The 24,156-nt window shown below is 44.8% G+C and overlaps 1 protein-coding gene across 1 annotated transcript in view; it reads left to right on the forward strand.

Moving 5' to 3' along the window:
- The window catches only part of MIPEP (mitochondrial intermediate peptidase), an 833,321-nt gene that overhangs the window by 91,778 nt on the left and 717,387 nt on the right, over positions 1–24,156 (forward strand). The window contains exon 6 of the mRNA XM_086935192.1: positions 558–740. Within this exon, the coding sequence (XP_086791318.1) occupies positions 558–740 (183 nt within the window). The remainder of the gene's footprint in view (positions 1–557; positions 741–24,156) is intronic.

A 24,156-nucleotide genomic window follows, 5' to 3' on the forward strand; every position in this document is an offset into this window, starting at 1 on the left:
AAGTGTTAATTGTGCTGAGAGGATTATATATAGACACTTAATTATGCAGTTGTAGCGGTGGTAGATGACTCCAAAATATAATTTGATGCAAAAAAAAATGTTCTTTGTGAAATTAGTTTATTTTAAGATGGAGTGCTAGTAAATTGCATTTATTCTTTGTGTACTTGAAACCCGGAATATCGAAGAAAAAACACATACTTTTTGTGGTACTTCCCGTATATCTTATCATGACAGTTACCTTATGCCCGTTAACCTGCTAAATATCAGGCTATTGGTGCGCATATAAACTGTGTTTGATCAGAATTGCCAATTTATGGGGTATTGTCTAAATTTTATATATGTCACATTTTTGTGAAGCGATCTTTCTTCTCAGTGCATGTTCTGAGAGCAGTTGCTTTTACTATTTACTAATGAAAAAAAAGTGTAACACATATTATTTTGATGTTCAATCATATATTTTTACTTTTATGCATTTAATTTCATTAATAAATATAACACCCTCTATGTTGTAGCTACTGAGAAACTCTTATCTTTCTTTTTGGTTTATTCCTTTTCAGCGTAAAAAGGCGGTTAACCTCAATGTCAACATTTTGGACTTGAGCAGTGAATTCATCACAGGAGCACATCTTCCCAACAAGATTGAGAAGAAAGTGTTGCCACCTCACATCCAGCATAACTTTGCTTTGGATGGGAAATACATACAGATTGGAAGTTTATATGCAGACTCGCCAGATGATCTGGTATGTGTCGACTAGAAAAAAGTATGACTCGTGCAGAGGGGAGTAAATGTTAATATGTAAAATAAGCAACCAGTTGTCGTCGATGCACCTTGCTAGAGTGGAGTTGTTGCTAGTAGTAAGGGATCCTGTTCTGTTTCTTTATTTAAAAATATTGGCTTTTTACATCGCTAAATACAATATTTACACTTTAATTTGCTATAGACGTACCTTATGCACCTGAAATCAATGACTTGCTACTAGACCTAGAGGTCGAATAACGTAATAAAGTTATTAGACCCTCGAGGACTCTGTTAGACAATATTTTCATGGATGTAGGATTGAAATATATATTTTATACAGATTTTCAATTTGGTAAACATAGTGCATTAGGCTGTGAATTTATCTCACTGGATTAATGTTTTGACTGGCGTGATCTTTGTTTGACCCAATGGTCACAGTTGAAATACCGATGGGTCCACACAGCTTTTATATTTACGAGGTTGATAAAATGAGTACCAATGAGATTGGTAATGTTAGACCTGTCAGCCTTAGGGTGGTCTTCCACCACACTTTTTGCCTTCCTCCTCCATTGTTGATGACCTTGTTTTCGCTGGCCTAAGGACTCTGTGCACTTTACCACTGCTAACCAGTGCTAAAGTTGCATCGGCTCACTCCTTAAAACATGGTAACATTTGCTTATCAGCGATTGGCTAATTTAAGTTACTTATAAGTCCTTAGTAAAGTGGAACTATGTGTACCCAGGGCCTGTTAATTGAATTCTACTTGTTGGCCTTCAGTCACCCATTTAAGCAGCCCTTTAAACATGTCTCAGGCCTGCCACTGCAGCCTATGTGTGCAGTTTTAAACTGCCATTTTGACCTGGGCCAGGCCCAAACCTTCTTTTTTTATACATATAAGCAACTCTAAAGTAAGCCCTGGACAGCCCAGAGTGCAGTGTATTAAAACGTTGGGCGTGTAACTTTCAGTTTTACATGTACTGGTAGTGAAAAACTCTTTCATTCATTTTCACTACTGTAAGGCCTGCCTCTCCCAAAAGATAACTTTGGGGTTACCTTATTCCATTTAACAAGCTGCAATTAATGTTTGACTTGAGTAGCGCAGAGGTTTGCTTCCGTGTAGCTTCCTACATTTTAAAATGTGTTTCCCACAGGAAATCCATTATTTTATGATGCATATCGTCATGATATCATGATTTTAGTAATTTCTGTTTACCATTGATGTATTGGGGCAATCCTTCTAAACTAACTGACTATATTTATTGGATGAAATCACTATAGATTATGAATTTTAACATGTTTTTTAACTTAGTAATTAAGCTATATGTACTATTTCACCTCTATCTGATAAGTATTGGTATTATGCACTGCGTCACTTTACAACTGAAATTATTTAACACTGTATTTGTTTGTAACACATGTATTCTTGGGTGAAATACTATTATGATAACGCATTTTTTTTTCTGATGATGTTTTATGTATGCTATATGGTTATATTTTATACACCGAATAAAGCATTTGAAATTTGAATTTAACAAGCTGTAATTTCCAAATGGGAACAGGTAACCAGTTCAAGTTTTGTGTTTCTGGAATTGTAATGAAAAATCCTAACGTATGGTAAAATTGGATTTTAAGTTACAATTCTGAAACTGGCATTTTTAGAAAGTTTTTAAAATAAATACATGGTATTTATTAGTATTTAAAGTTATTGACATTACAAAGGCATGGCCTAACAGCACTGCACATATGAATTGCAACATCAGTCAACGGGAGTAGGAGGGAGAACAGGAGATGATCGCGGTGGAAGGGTTGACATGGTAGGACCATTAGAGCTGTGTGACAGTATAAGTGCATTAGGTCCATTGAGCAAAGCTAGACATCAGTGCTCCCCATCTAGTCCAGGTGTGGGGCTTCACCTCAGGCCTTCTCAGTAGGGGAAGTCAGGAAGACCAAAGGGTGGCACATACTTTGAAGGGGTTAGCTCTGCTGTAGACACCGGGATGCGGTCGTCCACAGTCAGTCAGGGAAAGGAGTCCTGTGAGTGCAGATACGATAGTAATGGTTCCCAAATATCTTTGGGGCGAGACGTCAGTGGCATTTGTTCCCAATAATTTGCCAGTTATTCCTGACAGTATGCTGCATCTTGTAGCCATGCTTTAATATTGGGCGTAGTTTTTCTTACCCAAGTATTCCATCCCACGGCCATCTAACACATTCAACAGTATCGATCTCTTTGTGCTGGGGTTTATGTGTTTGATAGAGTGTGTTAGTTAGTGGCCAGGGAGATGCTATATCTGCCTCTACATCTGTGGGTGGAATTGTGCATGGTATAACCGATAGGGCAGGTATTGAGCATGCGTGCAGAGTGCATATAGGGACTTATCTGGTGCATTAAGGCCTCCCTGTCTCAAAGGAAGTGTGAGTATTATCAAGTTGGATTGCAGGCACTGAAGAAAGTAAGTTGTCAGCTAGATGAAGAGATTGAGGAAGGGATAAAGAAATCTGGGCAGTCGTCCAGTCATTGACAAAGGAAGTCTGTTCCATGTTAGGATTTTTACCCCAAGCAAGGATGGGGTTCTCCCATAGTTAACTTGCCATTATTCCTCTACATCTCGACTTGGCCATATACCGAGATTGCGCACTGGCACCATCGCCCATCCCAATGAAGACTCTGACTCAACTTAAATCGTGCTGTCAGTGAGTGGGAAAATAATAGGTTTGGCCCAGTTTATATGGATGCCGGAGTGGCTGCTGAATTGTATTGTCTTGCGGATGGCCGGATCAAGGTTCTCCTGTGGGTCTCGCACATAGAGGAGTACGATATCATCTTTGTATATCGAGATTAGGATTTTGCGCGGAATAAAATAGAGCCTGCGCTGGGCATGGTGTTGTCTTAGCCGGGCCGCCAGCGGTGCCATTGCAATGGCAAAAAAGGAGAGGGGACATTGGACATCCCTGGTGAGTGCCACATGTTATTGGGAACTGTTCCAATATCCCGTTTATTAGAAGTCGGGCCAGTGGAAATGTATGTAGCAGTTGGATAAGGCACACAAACTTTGGGCTAAGATCCAGGCGACTGAGAAGGAAGAGTAAGTATGGCCATTACAACAAAATTCTTTCGTGTTATCTAATAAAACACTAATGGCGACCAAGTTGGGGATCGTACTATGAAACGGAGCAAATAACATGCATAGATTGTGGGCAGTGGACTTCTCCAGACTGCCTCTTGAAGCAATGAGGGTAGTTCCCCAGAAGACATAGAGGTCTTGAACATGGCTTGTAAATGTGGAATCAGTAGGGTGGCGTATTCTTTATAGAAAGAGGTCGTAAGCCCATCGAGACCCGGTGCTATATCACATGGGAGACTTTTTATTACTTGTAGTATTTCCTTGTCTGTGAAGGTGGAGTCTAGAAATGATTGATGAGAATTGTTAAGTCAGAGTAACTGTATTGTGTCCAGGTAAGATGTGAGCTACTCCTGGCCTAGGGTTGCCTCGGCTTGAGAGAGATAGGTGTAGAAGTTGATTATGTGTAACGGATCAGTATGGGGGGATTGCCGTCTTAGTTGGTCATCAAGTAGTTCTACAACATAATTCGAGGCCCATGGTCCCGGAAGAATGTTAGCCAGCGTTTTGCCTGGTCGGTCACCCTCTCCATATTTGAGTGCCACTGCTTCACGAGTGAAAAAGCTCAGCTCTTGTTCTGCCGCCTCATTATATTCAGTGAGTGGTTCCCTAAATGTTGCCATGGTGGTAGGAGATTTAGTGGCATAATACTCTAGATCCAAAGCACCAAGATGGCATTCTAGCGCTGCTAGAAGCTCACTAATCTCCTAGGACCCCAGCCTGTTTTGCAATGCGCACTCCACGGAACACAGCTTTAAAGGCTTCCCTTAGTATTGATGGAGAGGAGACCGAGCTTGATTAAGGTTAAAATAATCTATTACAGCAAGTCTAACCTTTCCTCGAAAGACAGAGTCCCTAAGGGCCCAGGATGTCAGTCACCATGCAAATGCTTGTGGAGTGGCCAGTGGTGGGAAGAACTCCAGGAGCACTGGTGCATGGTCTGAAAGTGTTCGAGGTAGGTGGGAGACGTCGGTGGTCCACGTGAGGACATGTCAGGTATTAAGCCGGTAGTCTATACGTGACCATGTGCTGTGTGCAATGTAAAGCATGTACCCTTCTCACTCTGCCCATGGAAGCTTCTCCAGACATATGCGAGACTGTAGTCATTCATTATAGTGTGAAGCTGTGTGGCCGTTGTCGGGGGTAATCCACCGCCGGGTCTAGTATCGCGTTCAAGTCTCCCCCATATCACCGCGCCTTGGCCCCATATTAGCGATTTTGCACCACAGATCGCCAAAAAATTCCGGGTAGTCCGTATCTGGACCATAAACCGAAACAAATATAACCGAATGTCTGTGTAGTGTGCCAGGTAGAATGACAAATCGACCCTCTGTGTCGCTGGCCATCTGGGTTGGAGACCAAGGTAAGCCCTTACGTATGAGTATGCCCGTCCTGTGTGCTTAAATGGAGTAGAGAGTCACGTGCGTTTCCGCCAACCATCCCGCTGTGAATCAGGATCATGTCGATAGGGTGGGGTGTAGTTCCTGAAGGAAAAGTATATCCATGCAGTGTCTGACTATATACACATGTACTAACTTGGCCTTGCGCCGGTCATTGAGACCCTCCACATTCAAGGTTAGACATCTAATTGTGGTTGTCATGTCGTATGGGAGTTTAAGATGAGACTGGATAGGCTGGCCCGTGTTGGCCTGCTGTTGAGAAACACCAGAGGGCACTAATTCGAAGTTTGTCATTAGGTGTGAAGAATAGAGTGATATAATGAGAATGCAACAAGAGGTCATTTTGGTAACTAGTGTATCGTCATGTCTTGTGTGTTAAGCCTGCCACCGGGAGAGACGAAAACAGCAAACAAAAACAGTGAAGTAATTTCTCACCCCCACCCACTTCTGCCCCCAAACATGGCAGAAAGTAACTGCCCACTGACTACCCCAAACTTTTCCCAGCTTGCGATGGTGCTGCGATTATCAACTATCAAGATAACAATGCGTGGTCGTATTGTCGATTCTTTGGGACACATATTCATTGTCTCTTTAAATGTGGGGAATTCTGCACCCAGGCGGAGAGCCAGCGAGTTTGTGTAATCAATTGTTGTCGTCCATGACATTTTCTCTCTTGTTCCGCAGGGACACCGGGGCGATTTAGCATCTACTGCCTTTGGCAAATTTGAGCGTTGGTAAAGTAGCGAGGCTTCCCCACGTATGGTCTGCGTATATTGGGGGGAGGGATAGAGAAGTGTGTGAGCTATATTTGCATTTGCAGGATCTTCTTGGCAGGCATGAACTCCGTTTGTGCTGCCTGCACCGTGGGGGTGAAATCATTGTTGTCGTCCATGACATTTTCTCTCTCGTTCCGCAGGGACACCGGGGCGATTTCGCATCTACTGCCTTTGGCAAATTTGAGCGTCGGTAAAGTAGCGAGGCTTCCCCATGTATGGTCTGCGTATCTTGGGGGGAGGGATAGAGAAGTGTGTGAGCTATATTTGCATTTGCAGGATCTTCTTGGCAGGCATGAACTCAGTTTGTGCTGCCTGCACCGTGGGGGTGAAATCGAGGTAGAAGGGAGAGTGCGTTTCCCCGATATTGCACCTCTCGACGTTCAAGAGCTTGGCAAAGGACCGTGTCTCGGTCCTTATAGTTGTGCAGCCGGGCAACTATTGAGTGTGGTGAGGTGCCTGTCGGCAGCCGCTGCGCCGGCGTGCTCACTCCACAATGAATACCGAGGACTGGGCCGCCCCAAAGAGTTCTCCGAGCATGGTTTCACCATAGTCTTCTATTTTGTCTATGTTTGTGGATTCAGGGACTCCTGTTATTCACAGAGTGTTGCGCCATGATCTTTGTTTTTTGCTTTGATAAGTTCAAGGGCCTTGTCCATTCACAAAAGGTGTTCTCTGATCGTAGCATGTGCGTTATCCACGTCATATACTCTGGTTTCGAACTGGTCTATCCTGTCATCATGTTTGTCTACCCTTTCTTCCATGAGGTCCAGACGGCTGGCCATAAGATCTGGCTTAGCTTCTATCGCTCATAGGCAAGTCTTGACATGCACAAGGATTTCTTTACAGTCTTCATCATGCCTGGTGGCCCCTCTGAATGTGTCAGATTGTTCCTCTGGTAAATGGTCCTGATGAACTTGATGGGTATGCTGTTTGCTTTCAAACAAGAGCTTTGATAAGCTTGTGTCTTGGTTGCCCATTATGATGTCAGCAGGACACAGGTTCTGGTTGTTCGAAACAGTAAAGGCTGGAGTTCAATGTTATTGCACAGTTTTAGCTGGTCTGGGAGCTTCAGGGGATGCAATTCAGTGTGGGCCGTTTTGGGGCTGAGGGCTTCTAGTAGGAGTCTTGTTCACCTGGGTCCCTCCTCAGTGGGCACATACAGACTCCGGATCAGGATGATTCACTGCAAAGATTCAATGCTTTGGGGCCCAGTCGATGCACAGGCCATCAGCAGGGCCTAGGGCCACTCCGAATACACGGTTCAAGGGCTCCCTGCCCGGCACTCGCGCCCAGGCCAGCGGGCACCCCCACACCAGCGACGCTCCTTGTTATTTGGACCCAAGGTAGACCAAACCAATGCAGTGGGTCAGGCCAGATAGCCAGTGAGGATTCTGAAATTGCCATTCTTATAAATGGCCTCTCCACTTCCCGGGCCGGTAATCTGGATCCGGGGGCCACAAGCAGGCCACACAGCATCTCTAAGCACCTCATGAGACGACAGGATGAGCCGGAAAGTAGGCACAGTCAATAGCGGGTCCAAGACCAGTAGGCAGCAGCTAGGGCAGGCACCGGTGTAGGGAGGTCCGCTGTTTGCGGCAAGAGGAATCCACTTCAGTGTCAAGGCGCTTCACTCTGTGGCTGTAGAAGCTTGGTCAAGGCCTACTTCCAGCAATAAGGCTCAGGGTGGAAAGTGGTTCAGGCAGCTCTGCCTAGTGCTATGTCCGCTTGTAACAGGCAGCATTGTTGCAGCCGAGTGCCACAGGCGGCCTCGTGCCTCATTGGCAGCGGTCTCGGCCCCTAAAGCGGCAAGCCATCAATCTAGCCCCCATCTCTGCTGATAGAGCAATGACTCACCGCCACGGTGCCAGTTTCAACCCCTCTAGACAGTCCTGCCCTTTACTCGTTTTCACAGGTGTTGGAAGGGGCCGGGGCAGTCTCTCCCACGCTGGGGCAAGCAGGCCTCATGATCCAGTCCAAACCGTGGCCCTTTTCAGAAGTCTGCCGCTGCCTGAGGTATTGGCTGCAAACTCTTCTTTCTCAGCTCCTCTCACCAGCGAGGGTGGCCCCAGCCGGAGTTAGCCCTGCAGCACAGCCACAAGAAGCTACAGCCAGGCAGCCACAGCGAGCCAGTTGCCTCAAGTGCAGCACAGGCCGCAACAAGGCCAGGCGCCTCACAGCTGCTCCCGGTACTGCGGAGCCCACAAACAGCACATAAGGGGCCTCCACAGTCTAAGCCAGCCAGATGGGGATGGTAGTAACTCAATGAGCCCGTAGGTGAAGGATAATTGACGGATATTTATTTCGGGTGGCAGAACCTTTTTGCAGAGCGGCCATCTTGCTGCCTGGTTAGGCTCTACCACCTACTTTTAGAAAGTTGTCATTTTCATGCCTTAGCCACTAAAGGCTAGATGTAGGTGGCTAAATACCGGTCGTAAAGCCGAAATTCGGTAAATTTCAGCGTTACCGACTGGTATTTAGCCATGTACGATGTAGGTAAGGAATCGGTAAATAAGTAATCTGTAAATACTGATTCCTGAATACCGATTCCTTATTGCACTTGCATTTGAGGAATCGCTAATACCGATTCCTTAAATGCAATGTAGGTAGCACTTAAAACAGTGCACCTCAGCCTTAAAGAATCGCTATTTACCACCAACTTCAAGTTGGTAGTAAGTAGCGATTTCCTTTCAAAAAGCACTTTTTTGCTTTTTGAAATGTGCCATGTGGCACACATCCATGCCCTTAGGGCATGTATGTGTGCCACATGTGCACACATGCACATTTCAGGGGTGCAACAGGGTGTCCTTTGGACACCCTGGCACCCTTGAAATACCTCCCGCTATTAACAATTCGGTAATACCGAATCGCTAATAGTGAATGTCTCCCAGTCATACATATGGGCCTTCTGGCCCATAGAATGAATGGCCAGGTATTCCTTAATAACAAATCGGTATTACCGATTCGTTATTAAGGAATGCTAAGGAATCGCTAATATTTTAGCGATTCCTACCTACATTGCATTTACCGATTCCTTAATAGCGATTCGGTAATCGCTATTAAGGAATCAGTAAATGCCAGTTACCTACATCTGGCCTTTGGTGCCTGTAGCTGGTCTTTGGTCACATGACTGAGTGTAGCTGACAGTTGAGCTTTGTGTATTCTTCCTAGACAGTCACACTCAATAGAGAGTTTAGGTGTGCCTGAATGGGCCATCATTGGCAAAATGGGAGTAAAAAACTGGGCACAGCCCCACTTACACCTGTGTCCTGCCTCCACACAAAGGGTTGCATATCCCCTGTAGTTCGTCTGGAGCCAGGGAAGACTGGACGGACTTCAAAGGAAACCACTAGACGCTTCTCCCATTTCAAACGAAAGGCCCAGGTATAAATATTGGCTTCAGACACCAACTCTTCAGTACACTTATGGACCTGTGGAGACTCTACCAGGAAGAAGGACTGGTGTGCTGCTGAAAGGACATCCACTCTGCTGGACGGCTATACTGCTGGACTACTGCCTTGCAGGACTGCTGTCTTGCTGGATTACAGCCCTTATGCCTGTGTCAGAAAGATTTGAATCTGCACTTAAACCCAGGAATTCCAGAGTGATTCCAAGCAGCTACACCAATAGTATCCCTGACTTGTCTCACTTCCTGTATAGCCGCTGTCTGTAAATTGAAAAATGGCAATTCCATGCTTTTATCCCAGACTGATTTAACTCCTTCTCAGCACATGTAGGAGATCAGAACCATGTCAATGGCAAGTGCCTTTTAAAGGTCCAGGCCTGCAGTGGTTCTGCAAGTTCAAGGATGCACTGACTGGAAGGTTAATTTACTTAACATCTGGATCCAGTAAAGAGGCGAAGTAACTTGACTTCATTGGCAGTGTATGAGGAGATATCTTGAGGTAAATACTTTCATTAAACAGACTGCTGTTTGAGAATTGCATTAGAAATTCGCTAGCGTGGGCGTGGCTTGGACGCCGGGAAGAATGGCAGCGTGATTCTGTCGTCCTCCAGGCAGCTGAATCCTTCTCGATTATAGAGGGCTGCTATCCGACCCCAAATACTGGGCTAAGGGGAATTCGTGCATCGGAACCCAATCCTAGCATGTCCTGAAATTTTGGGCCGATTCCGAGCTCGGATTCCTGAAGAAAAAGACCTCTTCGTTCCGACCGCTGATGGCTGCGGGGCGGGATGGGGACTGATGCCGACTGACGCCGGCTGTAACAACGAAGATTGGCCGGGGCACCTGATCCGCTCCACGGCAGGCTGAGACAGAGCCTAAATGATGCCAAAAACGACCTCAAAGAATTCCAGCCAGCGACACGTACTGTACTAGAACCGTGAGTAAAGAGATTACGTCTTGCCCACGTTTATGCCGACTGATAGGGAAGGAGGAAAAAGCGCGAAATACCGGCAGTCTAAATGGCGGAATGATCATGCTCCCGACTTTTACCTGAAGCATTCAGCGTCCCCGCCGCTATGATCTGCGCTGCCCATATGTGACTAATGAGGCCATTTATACTTGTCAGCGAAGGCTTATAATCACAAGAATTTGAAACCTGAAGGGGTCTGTGTGCACTGCGGCAGTCAAGAACACGAGACGCGCATTAACAAAATGGCGGCAACTAGTACATTGCGATTGGTTCTAGCGCTCAGAAATACAGCTTCACATTCTTATTATGGCCATTAATATAATGCTGGGCATGTGTATTGGGTCGATTCTGGAATTGTCTCTTCTCCATGCCAAAGCGCTGAGTGCAAACGACCTTGCTGGAATTAACTCTTGGATAGGGCGAGTTGAAATGGCGGCTCCCCAGCGCGTCCTAGATCGTAATTAAGTCACCATGCTGCTAGACCATCCTGCTGCTTTGTTGCCATGGCTGGGACTGTGCCTACGATTTTGATTATGAGGGCGCATTTATGAACATAAAGCTGCGAGTAGCATCTGTTAGAAGGCAAGATTTAACTGTTTGAATTGGCAGCTCCCCAGCACATCTGACATCGCGCTTGACTCACCCTGCGCTTTGATGCGGTGTGGTCTATGGTGTGAACAGTTTTGACATATATATCACTACAACATTCATGAAAACGAAATAAGTGCCAGTCATCTACTGTAAGTACACACAGAGCCTGCCTGGTGTCTACTGTGAGAACAGAGTTAAAGACATTAGCATTCAGTGAATTGGGAGCATCTACATGTGGACAAAAATGCAACATGGTGTGTTATGATGATTGATCCCTCGTGACAACTTTCTGCACCCAATATTTACAAGGAGTAACACTAACATTATACAAAATGGCGGCGCCTGTAGATGAATGCTCATAAATGTTCATGAAGGGGAAAGGGGAATGTAGCTTATAGGTTGTCAATGCATACATAACTTCCCATTAAATAAATCACTTTCGCTACTCGCGACCACCGAAATAAGGCAGAAGAAGTGTCTTGTGTGTTGCCCTGCACTATCACAACACAAATCAGTCTCAACGCTGTGTGTCTGGTGAGCATCAAGGTATTGACATAACAAATCAAAGCTCACGACTAAAGAATGGGGGACAAGGACAATGGTGTAACTTCTAAACGCCTGAAATCTAGCCCACCGACACCAGTCAAAGGGAATAAAGGAATGGCGGACGCTATGGAAACAATTCTGAACAGACTAGAAGAAGTTGGAGACTTGGCCAAATCGACCAAAGAAGAGGTTATTGCTATCCGCCAGGATATCAAAGACATCAACTCAAGACTAACGGAGTCCGAAAGCAGGATAAGTAAATTGGAAGATTTTGAAAATAAAACATGTGGAGCTATCAAGAACCTCTCCTTATGTTCGGACCATCTTGTGAGGAAAGTAGCAGAATTGGAGGACAGGAACAGAAGGAGGAACCTAAGAATTTTTGGTATGCCGGAAAAATCAGAGGAATCCCATACCTCATGCATACACTTCCTCGAGGAGTGGTTCACGAAGGCCACAAACCTAACCTTCACTCAGCCACTGGAGTTCGATAGAGCACATAGAGTACCAGGACGAATCTCTAAGGAACAGAAGGGGCCAAGAGCGATTGTGTGCAAACCGCTAAGATACCAACACACAGAGCAGATACTTACCTTTGCTCGCAGACATAACCATGTGCTATGGAAAGGTCACAAAATCTTTATCTCACAAGACTTCAGTAAGGAAACTATGGAAATCAGGAAAGCCTTCCTTACATTGAGGCCACAACTGAAGTCACTTGGTCACATGTATGGCTTTATTGGTCCAACAAAGTTTAGAGTAACTATACAAGGTGTGACTCGTGTGTTCTCTGACCCGCGAAAACTGCGACAACTCCTGTTCGACCACGGAGATGGCACCATGGAAGTCTACCCCTCAGCTCAACAAGGAGCATCTTCATCTGGCCTAGGATGAGTTTAAGCTTGGGGCTTTGGTACTATTACTCTCATGTTCCTGAATCCTCATGGGATTGTTACATGGTTGATGACCACGACTGGATTTAGACAATGTCCGATTAGGGCCCACTCACATGGGGGCTGGTTCTGGACTGTTCTGTTCGGTATTCTGTATTAGAATGTTCTCTTGAATCCTTGGTATTAAAACTGTATCACAATGGTTAAATCTATGCTACCATGATAATGCTCGTGTCCCTCTTGGACCTCAAAGAAATGCTAGGCTATGGTGTTGTTTTGTAGCACTCCCCCTTGTTCAGGTGAACACACGATAATTCTTCTACGGTTACTGTTGTGCTTGGCTCACGATACTGAAGTCAGTGCATTGACTTTCCTGTACTCAATGTTATGGCACTATTGTTGTTTATTGCTGCCTATATACTAGACTTATTCTTTCTCTAGAGTGGGGTTGCAGCCCCAAAAGATTAATAGTTATGAGTAAGCTGCTTGGAGGCGGCCTCGTGGTCGTCGTTCCCGAGTCGCCATGTTCTGTTGTTTCTACTACTGGGGAGGGAGGGGTGGGCTGTGGGTGAGGAAGGAGGGTGGAGGGAGGTTGGTTGGGGTGAAGGGGGGGTTTGTTTTCGCATTTTGTGTATTGTTTTGTTTAGTTTTGTCCATCTTGCATTCTAGCTTGCGTCAATTGCACCACATTACGTTCCGGGGAATGTGCTCTGTCCCTCAGTTTCCTGCATACTGTACTGCATACTGTACTAACCCTGTATTCAACGCGAGATATGACACTGATGGTTTTACCAAAAGTATGAGAATCTCTTCTCGATACAATTTTTATGTAGACACATGGGTCAGGGAACGATATCACTTGTTGTATAATTGATGGCTCCTGTTATAGACACTCCAATAGGGACAACAACTATAGCGAACCTTAGAATACTATCGTTGAACGTGAAAGGTCTCAACCAACCGGTTAAACGCCAAAACATACTTGATTATTTGCGGAGGCAGCGTGGTGATATAGCCTTGCTGCAGGAGACAAAACTAGAGGCAAAGCTATTTCACACACTGCGCAACAAATACTACACCGAAGTGATAGGTTCTGAAGCAATCTCAAAAAAGAATGGGGTAGTGATGCTAGTGGCCAAGAATGCAAATGTGGAGGTAGTCTCTACTACAACAGACACGAAAGGTAGATGGATTTCGGCGAAATTACTCAAAGATGACACTGAATTCTTTATCACAACTATTTATGCCCCAAATACACACGATCCGTCTTTTTGGGTAGGCCTCACGAAGCAGATCACTTCCATCCGCGACTCGGCAGTCCATATTTTGGCAGGCGATTTCAACCTCCCATATGACCCTATACTAGATAGGGACTCTAAATGCGTCTTTCGCCCAGGCAGAGCCCATAAGGCGTTCATGAAACTATGTAATAGATTCCATATGGTGGACACGTGGCGCTTACTGCATCCTGATGGTAGAGACTATTCCTTCTACTCCCCACCACATGACTCGTTTTCGAGAATTGACTATATACTCATATCTAAAAACGCAGTGGCAAGAGTTGAAGGCGCGGACATCGCTCCCAGACTAGTCTCTGATCATCCTGCGTCTCCCTCACATTATCTAATATTAAACCATCTACCCGTCAGTCTATGTGGCGATTCAATGACACTATTCTTAATGACACGAAACACAAAGAAACCCTTGACACTGCCATCAAAGACTTCTTACTGTTAAACAAGAGAGGGGTCACCTCAGACACCATCCGTTGGGAGGCACTGAAATCCACTATAAGGGGACTTATTATACAAATATCCTCTGCAATTAATAAGAACCGCACCGCGGCCTTGTTGAAGTTAGAAGAGGACATTTCGAATCTCCAGCGCAAATACCTGATGAGCAGAAATCCTGCAGTCCTAACTGAATTGCCCAATCAAAAATATACCTATAACAAACTCATCAGTGAGAAGGCAGGAATTTGGCTGGACAAGAGGAAGCGTTTTAAAATATGTGACTCGAACAAAGCAGGGAAGGGCCTAGCGGCTTATCTTAAATTTAAAATTCAAAAGAACACCATTACTTCCTTACTCGATGGAAATGGTACCCCTAACTCTGATCCCACTAAGATTGCGAACATTTTCAAAGACTTCTATGAGAAACTCTATGCTAGGAACATACATGTGGACAGTGAAAAAATGAAGAAGTACCTCTCAAATTGTACACTCCCAACACCTACGAACGCAGAAAGGGAATCTTTGAATGAACCGATCTCTGAATCGGAGGTTGTTAGCGCGATCAAATCCCTTAAAAAGGGGAAAGCCCCTGGCCCTGATGGGTACACAGCACCGTTTTATAAGACCTTTGCCCACATTCTTGCAACTCCTCTATTAGAAGTTTTTCATGAAATTAGCACCACAGGAGAGGTAAAGGGAACTATGGCTGAAGCCGTAATTGCTGTGATACCAAAGGAAGGCAAAGATCACAAACTCCCCAAAAATTACAGGCCTATCTCACTGATAAACTTAGATTGTAAGCTCCTGGCATCAATTTTAGCTAAACGCATCCAAAAGGTCCTGCCGTCCCTAATACATCCCTCGCAAGCGGGTTTCCTGAAGAACCGGCTTTCGAGCGATAACACGAGAATTCTGGCTCATGTTATTGAAAAAGCGAAATTCTTATCCACACCCACAGTAGCAATCACACTAGATGCTGAAAAAGCGTTCGACAAAGTAGACTGGACTTATTTAAATGCTGTACTACACAAGTTCGACCTGGGTCCCCTATTCACTAAATTGGTCATGTCCCTCTATGCCTGTCCCTCCGCTAGAGTACGGGCTGGTGGCGCCTTTTCCTCCCCCTTTAAGCTAGAACAAGGAACTAGGCAGGGTTGTCCATTGTCCCCGTCCTTATTCCTCCTGGCAATTGAACCCTTTCTGTACTTTATTAGGGAAAATCCTGACATTGCAGGAATTCGGTTCGCAGGTTGTACAATTAAACTCGCGGCCTATGCTGATGACGTATTGTTCATGAGTGAAAAAGCTGATAAGGCCATACCGGCGTTACTCTCCACAATCGAAGAATTCTCAAGTGTATCTGGATACTCCCTGAATAAGGATAAAACTGAGGTGAAATCATTAAATAACCTGTGTGACAAAAACATCCTAGGCGATTCCGGGCTTACCTGGCAGCCGAAGAGTTTTAAATATTTAGGATTGGAATTTGAAAGGGTTTTGGTAACTACCCTAAAAATTAATGAGGAGATACTCTATAAAAAAATACAAAAATTATTAGATGGCTGGTCTCCAAAATTCCTCTCATGGTGGGGTAGGGCGGAAACAATAAAAATGATGGTCAGTCCCTTGGTAAATTACATGGCATGTATGCTCCCCATGACCTTCACGGAAGACTTTCTACACAAAGTTGAGAAGTCGCTCACGGACTTCCTGCGGAAAGGGAAGAAACCGAGAATTGCCATGAAGAAACTGCAACTGCCAAAGCTAGAAGGGGGCTTAGGTTTACCAAATTTCAGAAACTACCAAACCGCCTTTCTCTGTAGACAGGGAGCTTCCTGGTTTACCGAAGACCCTACTTATACGCCCTTATGGATTGATATTGAGAGATCAATTATCGGCAAGGCCCCGCTCTCTGCTGTGCTTACAATGGACCTCTCACACCTTACGAACTCTAAATACATCATGCTCAATACCAAGAGAGCTCTTTTGCGGATAGATCGCGTTCACAACACTGGTCTGCAAATCCATAATTCATCTTCTGCATCGTTATGGCGTAACCCGTTAATTAAAATCGGCGGATCCCCCGTCATGTGGGACCACTGGTCCGATAAAGGTATTAATGTGGTTGCAGATCTCCATGAAAATAACATGCCACTGCCATTCTCGAATCTGCAGGCTAGATACTCCCTATTACCAATTGACTTTTACGCTTTCCTGAAGCTAAAATCAGCCCTATCCACTAGAACATTCAAGCTAGCGACGCCTTGGCTAAAATCTATGCTCCCTCACTTTCAGTCCTCTGGACATTTTGTCTCAAAAATATATAAACTTCTTGCACCAACACCCAACAAATCAATGAGGCGAAATGAAGCCAAATGGGAATCCGAACCAAACAACAAAGGGCATAAACATAGATTGGGTCAGGATACATGCATCAGCACTCACACATAAGGTCTTGCCGATACTATCACAGACCAAAGATATGATTCTTAACAGGGCATTCTGGACCCCACAGCGATTATTTAAGGTTGGCCTGCGAGACACACCGACTTGCTGGAACTGCTCCTCGGGTATTGGTGACCTCCCACATATGTTATTTAATTGCCCCATGCTTCACACATATTGGGCCAAAATCTTTGCCTACATCGGGCACACGTTTGACATACACCCTGCAAGGGAATTCATCTACATTATCCTGGGAGCCTTAGACCCACTATTAAAGGGGGACCATGACCGCCAGCTCATGGATCTTTTGCTAACACTAGCATGCAAAGTGGTCCTATGCAACTGGAAATCAGCGGCTGAGGTCTCCTTCAATGCCTGGAGGGAATGGCTATCCTGCATTAGGGGCACCGACAATCCCGCTCTACACTCCTCACCATGGCAAGTCACCAACAAAAAACTATGGTCTTCCCTAGATCAGGCCTCCTTCACCTTCGACCCACCATGAACCACTACTAATGAGGTCAATACTTAATAAAGTGTGGGGTGCCCGCTGCAGGAATTGTACTGGTTATAACCTGTACCCATGGGCTTATCAGCCTCAGATACAATGTGCAGGGACGACAAGGTTACTTGGTATTATATGGCTAGATCTGGATGGAGAGCTCTACGGGACTGTGTACAACCGTAAGAATGCAATGATGGTATATTATTTTGTTTATCTTATTTATTCATTCATCCCATCTCTCTTACAGATCCGGACTGATGTTTAATTTCTTGTTTTCAATATACTTTATTTTCCTTTACTGTATGTATGTATGTATTGTTTTATATGTACGGATCCATGTTTGATTACAGCGTCACTCCAATACGATTGTAATTCTACTGATGCCTTATGTCCGTTATCATTCTTCTTTGTTATTGTTCAATAAAAAAGATTTGAACTCAAAAAGAAATTCGCTAGCGTGCTTGTTTATGTAAAGAGTGACTTCTTTTTTCTTCTTCCATTCTACATACTGTTTTTAAAACACATTTCTCTTTGAGCTCTATTGTAGTAGTTGGATCCAGAACACACAGAAAACTTTAGTTTCCATTCTCTTCCTGCTGTCACTCTCCAATAATTAACATTTGATGCCATTAGGAAGTACCAGGCCAAAGAAGGAGCATGTAACACACAATGTCTATGACAAGCTTGATTGGACAGGGAAGGGTCAGCCGTTATTCTAGTCGCAAAGGAAATTAATCCTGATAAGAATGAAAAATGGCCTTTGAGCAAACATAGGTCCCTAAAAATACATAATTCCTTAATAGGCCCTAATAGGCGTAAGTGGGGGGATTCGATCCTAGTAAAACTCATTCTGACCTATTTGTTATGCCATCTTTTTGAGTAAATGTACTGACATAATTAAAATATGTGGATACTTCTTGCAGCCATTAAGCACATTAAAGCTTATCACTGAATTGGGGATATGGATATTTCATATCTTGGAAGGTATGCTCATAATGCCATATTTGCTCAGTTCATCAGGGATATTCTGGTCTTCACAGTATGTTTACTGAGGACACTAAAAGCTGACATTCAGATACTTGAATTCATAGTTTGAACACCCTATTTTCTGATGGCTGATGGATTTGTGATAATCCGGATGGATATGATATTCATTAGGAGGAAGGAGTATCAACTTTATGTTTCACCTTTGCCCTAAACACTGGCACTTCGAGGGAGTGGAACACCTCTTGTTTGTCAGTTTGCACCACTTATAAACATGTAATGCACAGTTGTTAGACCTAGATTCTTTTGGCGTGTTTCCCCTGTCTTTTTGCTTTCTGATCTCCTAGTTTAGACTGTTTTTGCTGGTTTAGTGGCTTTGCACACTTTCTCACTGCTGTCCAGTGTTAAAGTTCAAGTGCTCCTATTGTAAATTGTAATATGGATTGGGGTTTCCATGATTGGCATATTTGATTTACTGGTCCCTAGTAAAGTGCACAGAGAGTGCCGGGGTCTGTAATCAAATGCTGCTAGTGGGCCTGCAGCACTGATGGTGCCACCCACAGGAGCAGCCATTGAAAGGGTTCTGAGACCTGGCACTGCAGTTTCTGCGTGCCATTTTTACTGCCATGTTGACTTCGCAAGTGCACCCACTTGCCAAACCCTTACCTTCCCTTTTTTCACATGTAATTCACCCCTAAGGTAGGCCCAAGGTACCCCTGTGGGCAGGGTGTGGTGTATCTGAAGGTAGGACATGTACTGGTGTGTTTGACATGTCCTGATAATGAAAGACAATATATTTTGTTTGTCGTTATTGAAAGGTTATCTGTCCCATAGGATAGAATGGGAAGTACTGGTTGACATTTTACATGTATATCTTCTCACTGGGACAAGATAGAGCATGGAGTTTAGTAAGCCTGAACTCAGAATGTAGAAATTCATCTTTTAGTAAAGATGATCTTTATGTTCTGTGTTTGATAATACCACTTTTTAGTAAGTAGCTATTTTCTTGCTTAGCCATCCTGTGTGCTTCTGCTGGGTTGTGGATTGACTGTCTGGCTTTGGAGTGGCAGGGGCTGGGAATGTGAATTCTCTTCAGATAGCCACTGGGGAGGGGGTCGATGTGTGTCCTACCTTTCCTGGATGAGTCAGGGCTGAGCTGAATAAACCTGGGCTGCATTTAGGGTATTTGGAGGAGATTCCCTTGCACTTGAATGGACCTGGTCTGCCTTGGGCAATGCAGTCTCCACCTCCTGCCAGGAAGCTGGGCCAGAGAGGACCAAACTGGTTTGGACTGAGACCAGACACTCTCTGCCCGAGAGACAAAGAGGAACTGAGTATAAACCTTTCGGCCCAGAACCCAGAACTTTAGAACTCAAATCAAGGAACCTGCCAAGAAGAAGAGCTGACAGAACTGCTGGGAAGAGTACTGCCCCTTTGCTGTGTTGTCGCTTTGCTGGGTTGGCCTGCAGTCGCTGCTTCTGCCTTGGGCAGTGAAGGGTCTGGACCGAACTTTCTTCACTTGCTTCTTCACTTGCCGCTGAAGATCTACAAAGGCTTGAAATAGAGCGTGCTTCCTGTTCACAAAGTCTCAGGGACCGCAAAGACCTCACTTACATCTGAGTATTGCCTCTGGAACCGTGGGTTTCAGTTGCCACAGAGGGGGAAAGCAACCAACACCGCTGCTGGCTTTGTGTCCTGAAGGCACCGCAGAAGGCACCGCCACACTTCGCATCGCAACCCTGGTCTCACCGAAGCCGACCACCGCCACCACCAAGCCTTTGCTTGCATCATGACCTGTGGGCACTGCACTCCGCACTGCCTTGCTTCACTCCGCTGCCCTGGACTCACCAACGATGTCGCTGCTCGCAGACTTAGACATCTGAAACTGCACTGTGGTTTGGGGTCAACGCTTGTAAGTTACACGACGCACCGCCCAGCCCCAGACCGCAGTCTGGGCCGACAGACGCCAGCTCCCATCACCCGGACTGCTGCTTGCACCGTGACCTGTCCGCACTGCAACGAGCTCTGCCTGCTTCGCACCGCAGCCCCGGTCTCAGCGATGCCACTGTATGACCGTCACTGAGCTGCTGCCTGCACCGCGACTTGAGGGCACCGCAAGCTGCTCCGCAACGGTTGCCGTGACCGTCCGCACTGACGTGGTCGGCGGGAACTGTTGTATTCTTTTGTTTTCACCACCGCTTTAAGGAACTGCATTGTAAAATCATTCTTGCGAAGTGCATATTTTTGATTACTGTATGTTGGTCTTTTATCGTTTTGGTCTTGTTTGCAGAGATACATATTGTTTATTTTTCTAAAACTGGTGTGGTGTCCTTTTGTACTGTTTTCGCTGTATTACTGTGTGTTATGTGCAAATGCTCTACACATTGCCTCTGAGATAAGCCTGACTGCTCGTGGCAAGCTACCTAGTGGGTGACCAGGAGTTATTTTATAAGTGTTATCCCCCTTATCTTGACTAGAAGGAATGGTCCCTATTTGGACAAAGGTGCAAACCATTGCCAACTAGAGACCCCCCATTTCTAACAATAGTGATACACCGACTCCTGAGACGCAGTGCTTCTCTGCAAGGAAACCTTTTTGATTTCCTTATGTTATCATCAGCTGATGAAAAACTAACCATCGCAGCAGGCAGCTTTAATTTTCACACGGATCCCAACAATGTGGAACAGACTAAGCTGCAAGGCCTCCCTGTTGTAGTTTCAACAAATGTCCGAAGGATCTACACATATTGAGGGCAAACTTTGGACAACATTTTCATTGAAAAAAAGTGCTGCCATCTACAATCTCAAGGCGTAGTTGCTTACATACATGGTCAAATCAGCTTGCCCTGATATGTTTTATCCCTCCAGTTTTTCTTAGGGCCAACTAGGGTCCCAATAGAATGGAGGGAGAGGGGACCAGCTTGTAGGTCTTCACTCCGCTACTATCCTCAAACTAAATCACTATCACTATGTTGTGATACCCAAATTAGTGAAATTTCTCAAATATATATGAAAAATGTAGCCGGGCTGTCTGCTGATTAAGTTATTAAGCAGCAATTGCATCAAAACAGTTGGTTCTCCTGAGAGCTGAAACAATTAAAACAAGACATAGGCCCTAAAAAAAAAAATGGAAGAGACATTATTTCTAGCACAACAAAGCCACTTATAAGATCAAATTTCGAATATATTGTGATGTAATCACCACTACGAAACGGAGCTCATTGTGAGAAAAAAATACTGGATAGAGACGATTCCAGAACACGATTGTACCAATCAGTAAAAATATGTCCTGAACTCCCAAGCACCTACGCACACTAGAGCTACCTTGCAGGTACTCTGTGACCTGATCAACCATCACTTTCAGGAGAAAGTCAACTAAAGTCATGCATATAAGACACGCCTTAGTTGACTTATGAGCCAGAAGGAGGTCCAAGATACTATACAAGTAAGAATTTTTGATTGCCAACTTTTTCCTTGAAAGATATTGGTATGGTAATGAAGAAAATAAAAGGAAAAATACTTGCCAAAAGATCTCACTCCAGAATCCTCTATTATTTGTTCCTGGGTACATGTCCGTCATAATGCATTGTTCTGGATACATTGACTCAAACCATCTTTAGGCTCTTGTTGAAAAAAAAAACGACCTTGTATCTAAGAGACCCTAGTGCAGGCCGTCTGCTCATTCTAATTAAAATAATGAACACAACTTTCACAAAATTCCTTTTAATCACATTTAAAATTGTATTGGGATCTTTATGTTGGTAGATGCAGTTTACAAATTGCTAAAAATCACTGGTCAAGGAGACTTTGGCTTGTTTTATTGCTGGAACTTTCTATGACTTTTGAAACGGTGGACCATGAGATCTCGGTCCAGCAGTTGACAAAAATCGCAGTTGTGAGCACCCATGCCACACATTGGATTACTCCGTCATTCAAGGGATAGGGCAGATCGAACAATCAGATCTTTTAAATCTTCTGCTTCTGTCCTCACACCTTGGGTCCCTCGGTATTCACTATCATCACTATGCTATTTTATGTCTTTCTGAAACCCTCAAATAATTTTTTTCAGAAATGCAGATTGGAATGCCAAATGTAGGCTGTTAGTACAGAAATCCGGGAAAGACTTGTAGAAAAACCAAACTAGATATGCTGTCCCTGGTCTTCAAAAGAAAACAATTTGTGAATGAAGCGTAGCTCCATGTAACTCAAGTTGAATCAAACTGAGGAGGTACATCCTGCTTTTGCATCTGGCCTTAATGCTTTGCCTTTATACCTTCCATATTTCCTTTATCACTGTAGTCCGGCACTGTAATTGCATTCGAATACACTTTTTTGTTTATTTAAAATAAGTCTTTCTTCGTCGTGGAGTACCACAGAATTTCATAAATGACAACCTAATCCTTGATCACCTGTGGCTTCCTAAGCAATGCTGTGTGCCCAAAATCATTCTATCAACTTACTCTCCAGGAATATGTGTGATCATTTTGCAGAAACCATACTTTACAGGTCTTTAAATCTCTGACCCTAGAATATGTGTGTTTGCCTGTCAATGCCTCGAATAGTTTTGATATGTGCAGTAATTTCTGTTACTGCATATAAATCTGAATTCTGTGTATTGAGATAAACACCGCATTTCCAGCATTGCCCCTAGGTACATTTCGACAGGCCAAATTTTCAATATTTACTAGGGAAAAGGGCCAGGTAAATACTGGAGCATACAAAGTTGGTGCAGTAAGCACCAAAATCCGCATACGATGCCCTGGTTTTTTTTCCGTTTAAATCTCTATTATTGAATTTATACACAACAAGAAAATTCAACATAGCAGTTACCAGACAGTAGGCATTATAAGGCATTACAGAGGGGGCAGATGATATCATGCACATCAATGGTTCGGAAACGGCAGGCTGCAAAGGTCATTATATAACAGAAGTTGGGCTAAAAGTGAGTAGTCAGTGCCATAACAGCAGGGAGGATCAGGCAGAATGCGTCGTGCAGATGTCTGCGGCTGGACTAGCCAGACGGCCACTGTATCACAGCTAAGAAAATCTCGGATAGCAAGGTGCGCAGGTTGGGAACAGGTATATTACTCAAGAGGTCCTAAGGAGGCAAGCGTGTTAGGTGCAGCAAGGTATCTTGTGGGACACCTCTCAATGTTCCCGTTGGGTTCACTCAAGTTGCGTGTAGACCTGGGAGCCCGGATCCTGTGCAGTTCCTCGCTAGAGATTTGCCTAAAGGTAGCATATGTCGGCTATACTTGTCCTGTCTAAAACCATTGGTACATAATGGTGTCTGTGGTGCCTGCAACTAAGTGACATGGGAAGCCTCTGAACTGCTGGCCTGCAGAGAAAAAAGAAAAGAAAGGGAGAAGAGCGAATAGTAGAGAAAGTAGCACCTCCCCAGTCAGAGGTCAGGTGGAGGAAAGCGAAGAGGGGAGAGGGAAGAGGAGAGGAGAGAAGAGCAGGGGAGAGAGCATGAAGTGTAAACTCCTTGGACCAGAGGGAGCTCGGGAGGGGGGGAGGGCCTTACGAGATGAATCTGTGGCCGTATCGTAATGAGTGACAAGAGGGGTGCAAATTCCCTCCTTCTTCAGCCTGTTTCATCTTCATAGGTTTCCCCCTTGTGAGTATAATATCAGCAAAAATTTGAAGGACTCTCAAGCGAGAAGGGACAGATCGAGCGTGTTCCAACTGAGAGAGATGTAAGGGCTGCCAGATGCGTTCAAATTTAGCATCATGGTGTGCCAATCTGTGAGAAAGAAGTTCCATCGCCATGACATGCCAGAGACTTGTAAACCAAACCAATGGCGGAGGAGTGCAGATTTCTTCCAATGGAGTGCAATGGCCTGTTTTGCAGCAGAAAGCATGTGGAAAATCATGCGCCAGTCCTTGTGAGTCATTGCTTTAAGAGATGTTGGGCGGAGCCCTAGAATGATTGTCCCCAGTTCACTGGGTAAAGGGAACCCGACCACCTCCTTAATGTGACCCAGTACCTCGCGCCAGAAAGTAAGAATGAGAGGGCATGTTCACCATCTGTGTAGGAAGGAGCCCTG

Source organism: Lissotriton vulgaris, chromosome 8 (assembly GCF_964263255.1).
Source record: "Lissotriton vulgaris chromosome 8, aLisVul1.2, whole genome shotgun sequence".
NCBI classification, from domain to species: Eukaryota; Metazoa; Chordata; class Amphibia; order Caudata; family Salamandridae; genus Lissotriton; species Lissotriton vulgaris.